At 34.6% G+C, this 13,542-nt stretch overlaps 1 protein-coding gene across 5 annotated transcripts in view; it reads left to right on the top strand.

Annotated features, from left to right (window-relative positions):
- Positions 1–13,542, top strand: part of BRWD3 (bromodomain and WD repeat domain containing 3) — a 217,047-nt gene that overhangs the window by 47,309 nt on the left and 156,196 nt on the right. For all 5 annotated transcript variants that reach the window (XR_004622282.1, XM_002928622.4, XM_034648786.1 and 2 more), the window contains exons 7-11: positions 2,904–3,064; positions 5,552–5,773; positions 9,864–9,964; positions 10,488–10,558; positions 11,727–11,827. Coding sequence is in view for 4 of the 5 variants with exons in the window: in XM_002928622.4 (XP_002928668.2) it covers positions 2,904–3,064; positions 5,552–5,773; positions 9,864–9,964; positions 10,488–10,558; positions 11,727–11,827 (656 nt within the window). In the remaining variant the exon portion in view is untranslated. The remainder of the gene's footprint in view (positions 1–2,903; positions 3,065–5,551; positions 5,774–9,863; positions 9,965–10,487; positions 10,559–11,726; positions 11,828–13,542) is intronic.

Here is a 13,542-nt window from a genome sequence, read left to right as displayed (position 1 = left end):
ATTATTAATTCTTATAGAATAGTCCATCACATATTCTGTAATTTAATTAACCATTCCCCTGTTGTTGGACTTAGGTTATCATTCTTTGGTATTATAAGTAGTACTTCATTAAACATTTGTACATGTAACTCATTTTTGCTAATGAGTTGTGTCACTAGGATAGGTTCCTAAGGGTTGGGCAATGGGTGTGTGTATTTTCATGACTCTTGAAGTGTATTGCCAAAATTATTTTCCAAATGGATCATGTCACTTTATGGTGTATCTAGAAATGTAGGCGTATACCAGTTTCAAGTAGTAATTGCTGGCCTTAGGCTTTAGAATTTTTAAAATGCTAATTTATTAGCTATAGTATTGTATTTCATTATTTTCATTTAAATTTCTTTTGATAGTTGGCAAAATAGTTAAATATATTCTGTGATTCAGTTTATTTGTATTTCCTATATTGTGACTTATCTGTTAATTTCCTTTATTCATCTGTTAGATCTTAGTGGTATTTTTTTAAAGATTTTATTTATTTATTAGAGAGAGAGAGCAGAGCGAGAAAGAGAGCATGAGCAAGGGGTGGTCAGAGGGAGAGGGAGAAACAGTCTCCCCGCTGAGCTGGGAGCCAGATGTGGGACTCTATTTCAGGACTCTGGGATCATGACCTGAGCCAAAGGCAGACACTTAACCAACTGAGCCGCCTAGGCACCCCCTTTGTGGTTATTCTCATAGATGGTTAGTTTTATATGTGTTTTAAAATATTAAGATTTTGTCATATTTGTTGCACATACTTTCCATTTTTCTTTTTCAATTAATAGTTTTCTTTGTAAAGGAGTCTTAAAAAGTAAAAGCTAATTTGTATAGACTATAAAGATGCATAAGGTTTTCAGTCATTTTTCCTGATTTAACAGTTTTGGCATGATATACTAATGGGATGTCTTAGTGGGGTCAAGAATATTTTGTTTATATGCTTGGTTTTATTCCTTTGGCCTTCAAAAAACATAGATATTTGCTAGAGGAATGATTGGATTTCAGGTGGCTCTTTATCTCTCCCCTGTGTCTTTTACTACTTCTTTTTCTTCATGTCTCTGCTTTTCTTCTTAGAATTGTTTTTCTGATTATTTTTCTTCCTATTGATACTGTTTTTTGTTTTTATACTTTAAGCAGTGGTTTTTATTTGGGGACAGTTGTTGCATTTTTTGTATTTGTTTATTACCACCAGGAGACATTTGGCAATATCTAGAGATATTTTTCTTTGTCACGGCTTCGTGGTGGTAGGGTTCTACTAAAATCTAGTGGGTAGAGACCAGGGAAGCTGCTAAATACTTTTCAGTAGACAGCCCCACACAGTGAAGGTTCATCAAGCCCAAAGTGCCAGTATGTCTAAGGCTGAAAAACCCTGTCTTATAGTAGTACACCTTTTCTTCTATCTACTTGAAAAGTATGGATAGAAAAAAGCAAAGCAGAAGTGATGGTTGATTGTTTCAAGGAGCTAAGAGCAGTAAGAAATGTTTGACTAGAGAAGGATGATTGCCAAGTCCCAAAGTTACAGTGTCTGCTCTTTCCATCTGAGAGTTGTGAAAATTTCTAGAGGTTGGATTGGGGAGCAGGTGCCAAAAAGAAATCCTCTGAGCTGGCGGTAGTGATGCTTGTGGGTTTTCTACCATTATTTACTCGGCATCTCACAGTGTTCTATAAATACTCAGATCTCTGTTGTGTTCTTATGATTTGCATTCAAAGTCTCATTGGTTTTGCTATTCATCATTCATTTTTTTGTCATTTTGTCAATTTAAAATGGCCAGTGGATCTACCTTTGCCTGAAAAAAAGACTCCATTGCTTTAAGATTGAGATGTGGAAAGGTTTCATATTTTTTATTGTGGCATTGTTCTAATTGTTCTAATCGAGCTACAAACCCATTCTTGCCTTTATTTTGACTTACTTCAACATAAAGCTGTTATCATTTGTACTAGATTATTTATGCACTATGATAAAATGTCGCCTTGCCTCAAGGTGACTTTGCACTTATACGGATCTTATGTTTTGATTAAAATATAATGTATGGGATGTTAAATATTTTCAGTGTATAAGGGAAGACTGGAGGAATATCACAGAGCAAATGGGTGCTTGTAAATCTTTACATGGGGACTAAGATCTCCATTTTAGGTAAGTGAGAAGAATCCAGGTGGCATTTGGAAGAGAACTAGACAGACTTATGCTTTATTCTGTTTGTTTTTTAAAGAAAATTAATAAGGCAAAACAAAAAGAACTATAATGACTTTATATAGGAGATGCAGTTTCAAAAATTCATTGGTAATTAGTGGGAGAATCTACTGATTCAGAAACCAAAAAGCAGAGAACCTATAGACAAACCTAGAGAGGATTGTTTGTTACTGAAAACTTAATGTATTATCATAGCTTCCTTTCTTTTTTCACTGTAAAATTCTATTACTCTTGAAAGTTTAGAGACAGCTGCAAAAGGAGTGGATAGATTTGAGTAGGTAGGATAGGAGTTCATAAAATTCCCTATGTAACTTTTAAAATGTATTATGTTTAATCAAGTGTAGTCTCTATTCTAAAATTCCTTCATGTTATGGTAAGACTTACCTATATATTTAAAGTGACAGTGTCTTTGACTATAGTTCACCAAGAAAGGTAAAACAAGAATGTACCTGAGAAACCATAGTAAGGCAAACAGAAAATCAGATTGTGGGATTTAAAAGAAGAGTATTCTTAGTGCTTTGCTGTAGTAAACTTGCATTCATAAAATCATGAAATGTGTAATGGAATTTAGACTTGTCACAGGGTAAAATTGCTATGGTGTGTGTACCCTATTTTATCTCATCTTAATATTTATGATTTAACTTCATGTAGTAGGTTTTGCTTTTAGGTTTTAAGGAATCTTCTATTTTATGTTTTTCAGTGAATATCACCTCTGCCAGGCAATTAACTGGATGCAGTCGCTTCAGCCATATTTTCCCTTCATCTGCTTACCAGCACATTAAGATGCATAAGAGAATTCTGGGGCACTTGTCATCTGTCTACTGTGTAGCATTTGACCGAAGTGGGAGAAGAATTTTTACAGTGAGTTTAAAATTAATGATAGTGTAGCATATTTGAGATTTACTACAATTGAAGGTAGGCTTCATGGCATAGAATTATACTTCATAAGCAATTCATCCTTCTTAGACACATGAATGCAAGAAAAGACGAGTACAAAGATGAGTAAAAAGATGAGTTTACAAACTGATAGTTGCTGGAGGGGTGGTGGGTGGGAGGATGAATAATTGGGTGAGGGGCATTAAGGAGTGCACTTGATGTAATGAGCACTGGGTGTTATATGCAATTGAAGAATCACTAAATTCTACCCCTGAAACTAATAATACATTATATGTTAACTAATCTGAATTTAAATAAAACCTGAAAAGGGGAAAAGATAAGAAAAATAAAAATTATGTAACTTAAAAAAAAGAACTTGAAAATCTTCTCTCATTCTATATAAATAAATGGGTGAACTATAAGATCCTCTATGTTTTGGAAATCTAATTTAAAAAATTAAATCTTAAGAAGGCCTTATATTCCAGAGGTGGTTAATTTATGTGAAACAAGTTTATCTACTCCATTTCATTTCATTTCATTTCATTTCATTTTAGCAAACATTTATTAAAATGCATTTTCCATTTGTCACTTAGTGCAATTGGTGCCCATTCTGCTTAATTAAAATGATTATGTCATTTTTATGATTGAATAATTGTTCTACACAGTTAGTAACCAAATTACAGTTATTGTGTATATCTTTCTTTTATTTCAGTACTAATTATTTTTTTAAAGATTTCGTTTATGTATTTGAGAGAGAGAGAGAGAGTGCGCGCGCGTGCAAGCAAGCAGGGGGGAGGGGCAGAGGGAGAAGCAGACTCCCTGCTGAGTAGGGAGCCCATCTCTGGGCTCAATCCCAGGACACTGGGATCATGACCTGAGCCAAAGGCAGATGCTTGACTGACTGAGCCACCCAGGTGCCACAATACTAATTATTTTAAAATTTTTTTTTTTGGTTTGTTACTGTTTTTGCTAATTTTTTTTTTCACACCGGGTTTGAACTTAAGACCCTGTGATTAAGACCTCAGCTGAGATCAAGAGTTAGATCCTCAACTGACTGAAACACTCTGGTGCCCTTAAATCTGGGTTTTTTGTTTTTATTTAAATTCTAGTTAGTTAACATACAGTGTAATATTAGTTTCAGGTGTACAATATAGTGATTCAGAACTTCCCTAAAACACTTGGTGCTCATCACAAGAAGTGCACTCCTTAATCCCCATTACCTGTTTTACCTATCCCCCTACCTACCTCCCCTTTGGTAACTGTCAGTTTGTTCTCTATAGTTATGTTTCTTGGTTTGCCTCCCTTTCTCCTTTTTTTCCCCCTTTGCTCATTTGTTTTGTTTCTTAAATTCCACATATGAGTGATATCATACAGTATTTGTCTTTCTCAGCTTATTTTGCTTAGCATTTTATTAACCAGATCATATCATGGGCTTTTGAGTACAAAATTGTAGCATGCTAATATTTATAAGAAAGGGTTTAGTCTCACTACTTTAGTACTAAGTTAACATAGAAGTGTAGGTACTGTCATAATTTTCTTTTTAACTTTCTGTGCTATATAGTAAATGAAGTAGTTTGCATTTTGGGAAATTATGACTCCTTGTAGTTCATTAAAGATTCTTCCATTGACATTTTCATAACTCCAAATGCATCACCAAGTATTTGGATGTTAATGATCATGATGAGAATGACAATTGCCATCTTTTTATTTTTTATTTTTTTAAAGATTTTATTTATTTATTAGAGAGACAGAGAGGGAGAGAGAGCACGAGCAGGGGTGGGGGCAGAGGGAGAGGGAGAAGCCGACTTCTGGCTGAGCAGGGAGCCTGACCTGGGGATCCGGGCTAGATTCCAGGAGGGATCATGACGTGAGCTGAAGGCAGACACTTAACTGAGCCACCCAGGCGTCCCACCATCTTTTTATAAACCAATAATTACTAACTTATTTACTACATTAGAGTAGAATTGTTTTTTACTATTTTTAAAGCTCTTTTGAAATTCTCAATAGGAAATTCAACTTAATATTTTCAGCAGAGTTTATTAACAAACTCTCAAGTTTACTGAGAAATGCATATAGAATTTAGGTTAAATTTTTAAGTATTTGTAGAAAAAAAGTATTCAAGTAATTATGATGAAAGACTGTCAGGCATAAGGAAAGAAATAATGGCAGATATATTTAATGCCAAATCACTTAAAAGTGAGTTATAAATATTTTGAGTTGTCAGGATTGGTAGTTTTGGGGAGTTCTTCACAAATGTTGTTGTCAGTTTAGATAATGCTTTGTTAGTGCTGTCATTTGGAGCTCATTTATATTTCTTCCTGATCCATATTATATGGACCGAGGAGATTAGAAAGCAAAGGCTCAGAAGTAACAATAAAAATCCCCCTTTGTCATTTTGGCTTTTTTTTTCCAGGAGGGGGGTGGTGGTGCAAATTTTGCTTCATTGGGAATCTGTCCTTTTGTGTTACATAGGGTTCAGATGACTGTTTGGTGAAAATTTGGGCAACAGATGATGGACGTCTCCTTGCTACACTTCGAGGCCACTCTGCTGAAATTTCTGACATGGCTGTTAACTATGAAAACACTCTTATTGCTGCAGGCAGCTGTGATAAGGTTGTAAGAGTGTGGTGTCTTCGAACTTGTGCACCAGTTGCGGTCCTTCAGGGACATTCAGCTTCTATTACTTCCATACAGGTAAGAAAAATGAAAAGATATCACTAACATATGTAATGAGGATGAGAATTCTCTCAGTTTTTGTTATTTTGTGTGGATATTATTATAAAGAATGGCAACAGAAAAATGTTGATCTCTAAGGGCTTTGTCCCTACCCTGCTCTGGTATTTTTTAAAATTCCTTTTTCATATAAATTTACTGTTTCTGAGATAATCCAAAAATCATTGAAAAAGTTTTCCAAATACAGTGTAAGACATTTATCTCACTAGTATTTGTGAAGAGAGGAGAAGACCTATAAATGCTGTAAGGAAGCAACACTACTACCTGTTAGTCGGGTTGTAAACAGGTTCTAACTTGAATATTGGCATACTTTGTGTTAATATTTAATGCAAGATGTTTGTCAGTCGGATTGTGTGTGTGTGTGTGTGTGTGTGTGTGGTTTAATGTTAAAGAAAATTTTATTCTTAGTTTCAGTGATTTCCTATTTCAACTTGATGTTTGACATAAAATACATTGACTTCTTTTAAATTCTTGTTCATAGAGTGTTTTTACTAAATGTTGATAATGAAAATCCTGGATACCCCCCAAAAACCTTTTATTTTAAGAAAACTAAGCTGAACTTTTCTTCGTCTTTGTGTTGAGAGCAAAACAGGAATCTTGAAACTGTGTTTAACACTTTGGTCAAGGAGACCACTTTTGTGGATGAGATAATTACTCATGTTTACTTTTCTTTGTTCTTTAGTCACTAAAAAGTATGTCAGTGTGTTATTTAATATAATATCACCTGTTTATGAGGATCTAGCAAGAATTAGGTTTAATGTATATTGGATTTTAAAAATTTTGTATCAAATTTTTGATCAGTTGAAATTATTTCGTGGATTTTGTTTTAGGACATTATTAGTTATTTGTATTCCCACCATCTTATCTGACAGATTATTTCTAGGATTTGGAAATAACTCTCATAATAACATAAAAAATAACTGCTTATATTGAAAAATGTTTATGATACTGTTTGGCTCCTTCAGAGTTTCATGTTCTAATTTCTATCTCATTTTGTTTACATGTGGGAACTCCCTAAAGATCCGTGGATCTCTATCACATTCTTTCCCTTAGTGATCTCATTAAGTCTCATGGCTTTGGAGTCATCTGTAGGCTGATGATTTTCAAACTTATATTTTCATCGCTGATGATTTTCAAACTTATATTTTCATCTTGGGACCTTTCTTTTAGTTCCATACTTGTATGTTCAAGTACCCACTTGGTATCATCACATGAATGTCATGAATCTCAAACTCAACATATTCAAAATTGAACTTTGGTCCTCCTTCCTCAAATCTACTTTTCCTAGAGCTTTCTTCAACTAAACAAATGGCAATTTTATACTTTCCATTGCTCAGAGTAGTCATCTCTGACTTTTTTTTCTTTCTCTTATATCTTATATCTAACTTGTTAGCATATCATGTTGGCTCTACCCTCTGAATAAATCCAGAATCTGACAAATTATCATGACCTTAATCATTACTATTCTGTTTCAAGCCATTATCATCTGTAACCTAGATTACTGAAACAGACTTCTAACTGATCTTCCTGCTTCCCTTCCCTCTTTCTTGCCCCAGTCTAACATTTAGCAGGCTGAGTGATTTTTTTAAATAATTTTTATTTTGTTATATTAGTCACCATACAGTACATCCCCAGTTTTTGATGCAATGTTCCATGATTCATTATTTGCATATAATACCCAGTGCACCATGCAATAGGTGCCCTCTTTAATACCCATCACCGGCCTATCCCAATCCCCCACCCCCTCCCCTCTGAAGCCCTCAGGCTGAGTGATTTTCGAATGGAAGTTAAATCATGTCATTGGTACTCAGAACCTTCAGTAGCTTCCAAATTCAGAGTTAAAGTTGAAGTCTAAATGACCCACATTGTAAGGTCTATATTCTTAGCCCCTTGCTCTCTTTGACCTCATCTTCTACTACTTGTTTCCTGTTTTTATTCTGCTTTAGCTGCTACCCTCTCTGCTTTTTTAGACCACTCTATCTACGATCCTACCTTTGCTCTTTCTGTTTCATGTCTCTGGAATGGTCTTCCTTGGATAGTCACATGGCTTATTCTTTACCTTTCTAACTACCTCTTGCAAATGTGTCTTTCTCAGGGAGACTTTCTCTGACCACTTTACCATTCTAAAATTTTAAGTTGTTCCCTGCACCAGCACTCTTTATCTCCTCTTAATGTGATTTAGCATGCATTCTATGTGTTACTTATTCATTGCTAATTAATTGTCTCTCTTAACATCATGGTGTTTTATCTTTTCAGATTCTTTTTTATAAGCAAAATTGAGATAAAATGGTATGACTTTAATAGTGGTTGCCTCTGGGTGGTGGGATTATAAGTAGCTTTTATTGTTTTTCTATATTTAAAAAATTTTCTTCAATAATTATATATTAATTTATATTAAGAAATGCACATATAAGTGTTTTTATTTTTATAATCTCTAACATGATTTATTATTTAAAAACAATTCAATTAGACTACATTAATGGGCCACATCCCCCTTTGTGACTGATGAATTTATTTAAATATAATGGTGATAATAAAGGTTCTAGTGTTTCTTCAAACTTAATAAAATGATACTATTTTATATTTGATTTATTCGTATAAATCAGACATCAGCAAATTTACAGATCAGATAGTAAACATTTTAGGATTTGCAGGCCATATGGTCTCTGTCACACCTACTTAACTCTGCATTCCAGTGCAAAAGCAGCCATAGGAAGTGTAAGGTGAATTTGTTCCAATAAAACTTTATTTACAGAAATACTCAGGAAGCTGGACTTGGCATGTGGGTTGTAGTTTGCAGACTCCTCCTATAAATTGTGGAACAAGTTTTCCAATGCAATCTTCTCTATCTGAGAAAGGAAAATATAGGCATGCTACCTGAGTACTGGTTTCTTCACTATGTATCAAGTACTAATGGATAACATTAATTGATAATTTTTTATTTAAACTCTGTAGTCTTTGTAGAAGTTATGTGTTTCCAATCAAGAAAACTAGATAAATGACTTCTAATCTGTGATGATCATTTTCTTTAGATTTGAGGTCAAAATTTATTCAAACCCTATGCATCTGGATCCTTAATATTCATCTTAGTGGTATTGATTATCTCTATTTGGGATTTTTAAAACTCATGGCATGCAGAGATCCTGGTTTGGTTTTCAACTTTTTCCTGTACCTCAGGCATCAGGAACCCAATGGCTCTTCCCTTATCTGTGATTCTTTTCTGAGGATGTATAAAATACTGAGTCAGAGCCTGAGAATCCTACATGATAAAGGCTGTCCATGGTTCATCTAGGGTATTAATTATCCTTTAAATTGGCAACTTAAGTATATTTTTTAATCTGTTTTTTCCACAATGATATAATGATTTGACCTATTTTACTTATTTTGTTAAAACAAATGAAAATGGTTTAAATTTAAAAAGAACAAAATTTATATCATATGTCATTGAAGCTGGAGTTTAAAGTAAAACATGAAGACCAAAATATTTAGATATTAACTTCCTAAGCATTGATTTTAGATTGGTTCCTGATGCCCTGCTCATATGAACAATAAAAATTCCACAGTTATTGCTGTATAAGCATATATTTAGCAGATTTATAATGGTTTAACTAGTAACCACCTTGATTTTTTTCTCCATTAAAAGTAATGAAATAGTAATCTTGAAGTGTGATATTCAGTAATTTAAAAATAATTTTTTATTAATTTTTGAAGATTTTACTTTTAAGTAATTTCTACACTCATAACCCTGAAATCAGGAGTTGCATGCTCTATTGACTGAGCTACCCAGGCACCCCTAAAAATAATTATTTTTAGGACTAATATATTTTATCCTAAATTTGATGAATGACCTTTTTTTTTCTATAATTGCTTGATACTTTAAATTTTTGTAAGGTATTCATTAATCTAGGAAATTTAACTGATTTCTTGAAAGTGAAATTCTTAATTGAATTTATTTAAAGTATTTTTAAATGATTATAATTTTAGAACATGCTGTGTTTAAAATAAGTTTGAACATGAAAGCTTTCTATTTGAATTAGAATTTTTTTTTTAGTTTTGTCCATCAACTAAAGGCACAACCAGATACCTCACTTCTACTGGTGCTGATGGAACAATCTGTTTCTGGCAATGGCATGTAAAAACAATGAAGTTTAGGTAAGTTTAGAATTGGGTTAGAAATTTTGTGCAAAATCAAGTATGTTTATTTTTCTTTATGGCCTTGAGAAATTCTTAATAGTCCGTGTATTTAAATACATAAATATACGTGTGTGTATGCACACACACACACACATCTATACCTACTTCAATTAGATGTTAGAGATTTTAGAATAAAATTTTTATGAAACCAATGTTGAAGAGACTAACTTATACACAAAATTTTTGTAAAGAGTATTTGTTTCATTTATTATTCTGGTAAGAAGACTTTGAGCTTCTCTTAATTGTAGTAAGTTATGTGGTAATTTTGTAAAGTTATAATAATAATACTGGTATCTTAAACTGTATTTGCAAGGTTTAGTGCATTTTTAACCCTAATGATGGGAATAGTACTTATTGACTACTTCAGTTGTGTGTTTTTTATAATATTGATGTTAAATCTGTCAATATCCAGCAGTGTGCAAAGGTTCTTGCATGTTAAATGAACATGATGGAAAATAAAAATATCTTACTTTTCCCTTAGAGATCGCCCAGTGAAATTTACTGAGAGATCTAGACCTGGAGTTCAGATATCTTGTTCATCTTTCAGTTCTGGTATGTGTAAATATTGAAAGTTTCAAGCACCCAATATATTAAATGATACAGTTGTAAAAGACATATGTTTAATTTTGTGGAGAAAAAAATGTATGTTTGTTAATAGAAACACACCAAAAATGTGAACCATATGATATAATAGATGGACCTTTGTGGACTTTAATTAACATGTAATAGCTTTTGAATTTTTTTTATTTTCTAATATGTTTTTATATAAATCAGAATTTGGTTGGTAAAAAGTACAGCTCTTTCCTGATACACATACAGTTCAACGTTATAATCCTGCCCTGACATTACAGAAAATATATACTGTGGTTCCATTTAGAAGACACTTTTACAGTGTGTAATTGGTGCTTTTCTACTGCTAAGAATCATATGCTAGTTGACCTTTTCTTTTATTGTGGTAAAATGTAACAAAATTTACTATTTTTTTAAAAAAGATTTATTTGAGAGAGAGACAGCGCGCATGCACCCATGCGCACAGTAAGTTGGGGGAGGGACAGAGGGAGAGAATCTCAGGCAAACTCCATGCAGGGCTCAATCTCAGGACCTGCAGATCGTGACCTGAAGTGAAACCAAGAGTTGGGCACTCAAGCGACTAAGCCACCCAGCCACCCCTAAAATTTACTATTTTAATAACCATTTTTAGGTGAGTAGTTTTGTGACATTAAGCATATTCATTAAGTATATTGTTTTAGATATTTACCACCATCCATCTCTAGAATTTTTTCATAATCCTAAAAGTGGTTGAGTTTTTACATTACACCATTATAGCCACTGTAAAGAGAATTGCAGCAATAGGTCATTTTATAAATAATTTTGGAGCATTATGATTTTGCATAAAATATAAAGAATTCCTCAAGGCTCTGTCCTTTAATGTTTATTTTTCAAAGGCCTGTGTTTAGTGTGTAGTTGTTGGATTTTTGTTGGGTGAATGGTATAATTGTCCTTTAAATATTTTTCTTGAATTTTACCTATTTTTCTCAGAAGTTTTATGTCTTTAATGTTTAGAAGATAACCTGTGTTATCTTTAATGATGAGAAGATACCTGTCTTTAATGATTAGAAGATAACCTCTTATTAGTATAAGGTAGCATGTAACTAAGAAGGCAAAGTGTTTTTAAAGTTCCTTGGTAAAATGTTTGCTTGTTTGTTTTTTAATCTTCCAGGTGGTATGTTCATTACAACAGGTAGCACTGACCATGTGATTAGAATATATTATTTGGGTTCTGAGATCCCTGAGAAAATTGCTGAATTAGAATCACATACGGTAAGAGCAAAATGAGAAACTTAAATATGTTTCTTTCTTTTTTAATATCTCTGGAAAGTTGGTTTTATTTCTTCTTTTCTAATATGTACCTTAATTTAATATGTATTGGTGCTGAAATCTATATGGTAAGATATCTCAGTAATATTGAAGATCAGTGTGAAATTCTGGATTTAGTATGGCTGTAGTATTTAAAACAAGTTCTATTTGATTACATAGAAAAAAAACCACATTATAGTAATAGTTAATGAAAAGCCTTTTTGAGCCTGCTGTATTCAATTAATTATATGAGCTGTTTGTTACTTTAAAATCTACATGCTTTTTAAAGATTTTATTTTTTTATTTAAAAGAGAAGGAGAGAGCATGTGCAGGGGGAGGGGCGGGCAGAGCGAGAGGGAGAAGCAGGCTCCCCGCCGAGCAGGGCACCTGATGCGGGGCTTGATTCCAGGACCCTGGGATCATATCATGACCTGAGCTGAAGGCATATGGCTTAACCGACTAAGCCACCCAGGCGCCCCAAAATCTACATGGTTTTTAAAAGACACATTGAAAAATGCTGGCATGGAAGGATCCTGAAATCACCTCCTCCTGTGAACATGACAAATCTACAGCTATATATGGGACAATTCCCTTTGAAAAGGACCTGAAAGCTAGCTAAACAGTGCCTCTACAACAAAAGATAAAAGGGCCACATTGAGATGGGTAGGAGAGGTAGAGATGTGGTCCTTCAAAAAACTCCACCCCAGGAGCAGCAACCCACAGTTGGGAGTAATCTCATAATATGGAACTTGTTCTTGAGGAGGAAGGTATCTATGTCCCACATTAGGCACCCCAACCCTTGGGACCGGCACTAGAGAAATGAGCCCCCAGGGTATCTGGCTACAAGAGCCAGGGGGGGGTTACTTCTAAGAACACTGTAGGGAATGAAAAATACACTCTTAAAAGTGTCCTGCACAGGCTTACTCGCCATGGGACCCAGCACAGAAGCAACAGTTTGCAAGGCACCTAGACTCTATGTGAAGGAGACTCGTTTGCTAATCTTAAAACATCTGCTGGAGAGGAAAGAACCTGTTGGGACTCTCTCCAGGGGAAGAGGTGGGCACCATTTTTGCATTCTCCTGCCTTGTTGGTCATGGTGTAAATGGGTGCTATATGGAACCCCTCCTTTAAGTCTTTAAGTCTGCTAGCTTCAGTGGGAGTACCCTACCCATGCACACTGCAGCTGTGGCCTATCCCACCGCAGTCAGGTGGGCTGAGTACCCCACACCCATACCACATTCACAGCCTGCCTACCATAGCTGGTGGGCATGCACAGCCCACATAGGACACCAATGGGTTTGAAGCAGTTAGACAGCTTCTGGCAGGCTACCATAGCCAGGGCACTGCACAACCAGAAGACTGAAACACCCCCATTCTTGATGTGAATAATTCCTATTATTTTTGTTGTGGGAGCAGTTCATACATCCAGAGGCTACAGAAAGGCTCTCAGGGAACATGGGCAGGGATTCACCATATTAGCACCCTCACTTGACCTCATCATAGCTTGCTGATACCTCACAGAAAGGAGGTTATAAACACGTCTAAAGCTATGATTTTTGCAACTATTGCCTGGGGACACCTCTGGAACTGGTCTGGAAGTCAACAGGGTTTATGCTTGTGGACCCAAAGACTGTATATTTGCATATCTTAAGAAGATACTGCTTGATAATCTGTCTTAC

The sequence above is a fragment of the Ailuropoda melanoleuca genome, chromosome X, assembly GCF_002007445.2.
Source record: "Ailuropoda melanoleuca isolate Jingjing chromosome X, ASM200744v2, whole genome shotgun sequence".
Lineage (NCBI taxonomy): Eukaryota > Metazoa > Chordata > Mammalia > Carnivora > Ursidae > Ailuropoda > Ailuropoda melanoleuca.
Note: the sequence above shows the minus strand (reverse complement) of the source record. Positions and strands in the feature narration are given on the sequence as shown.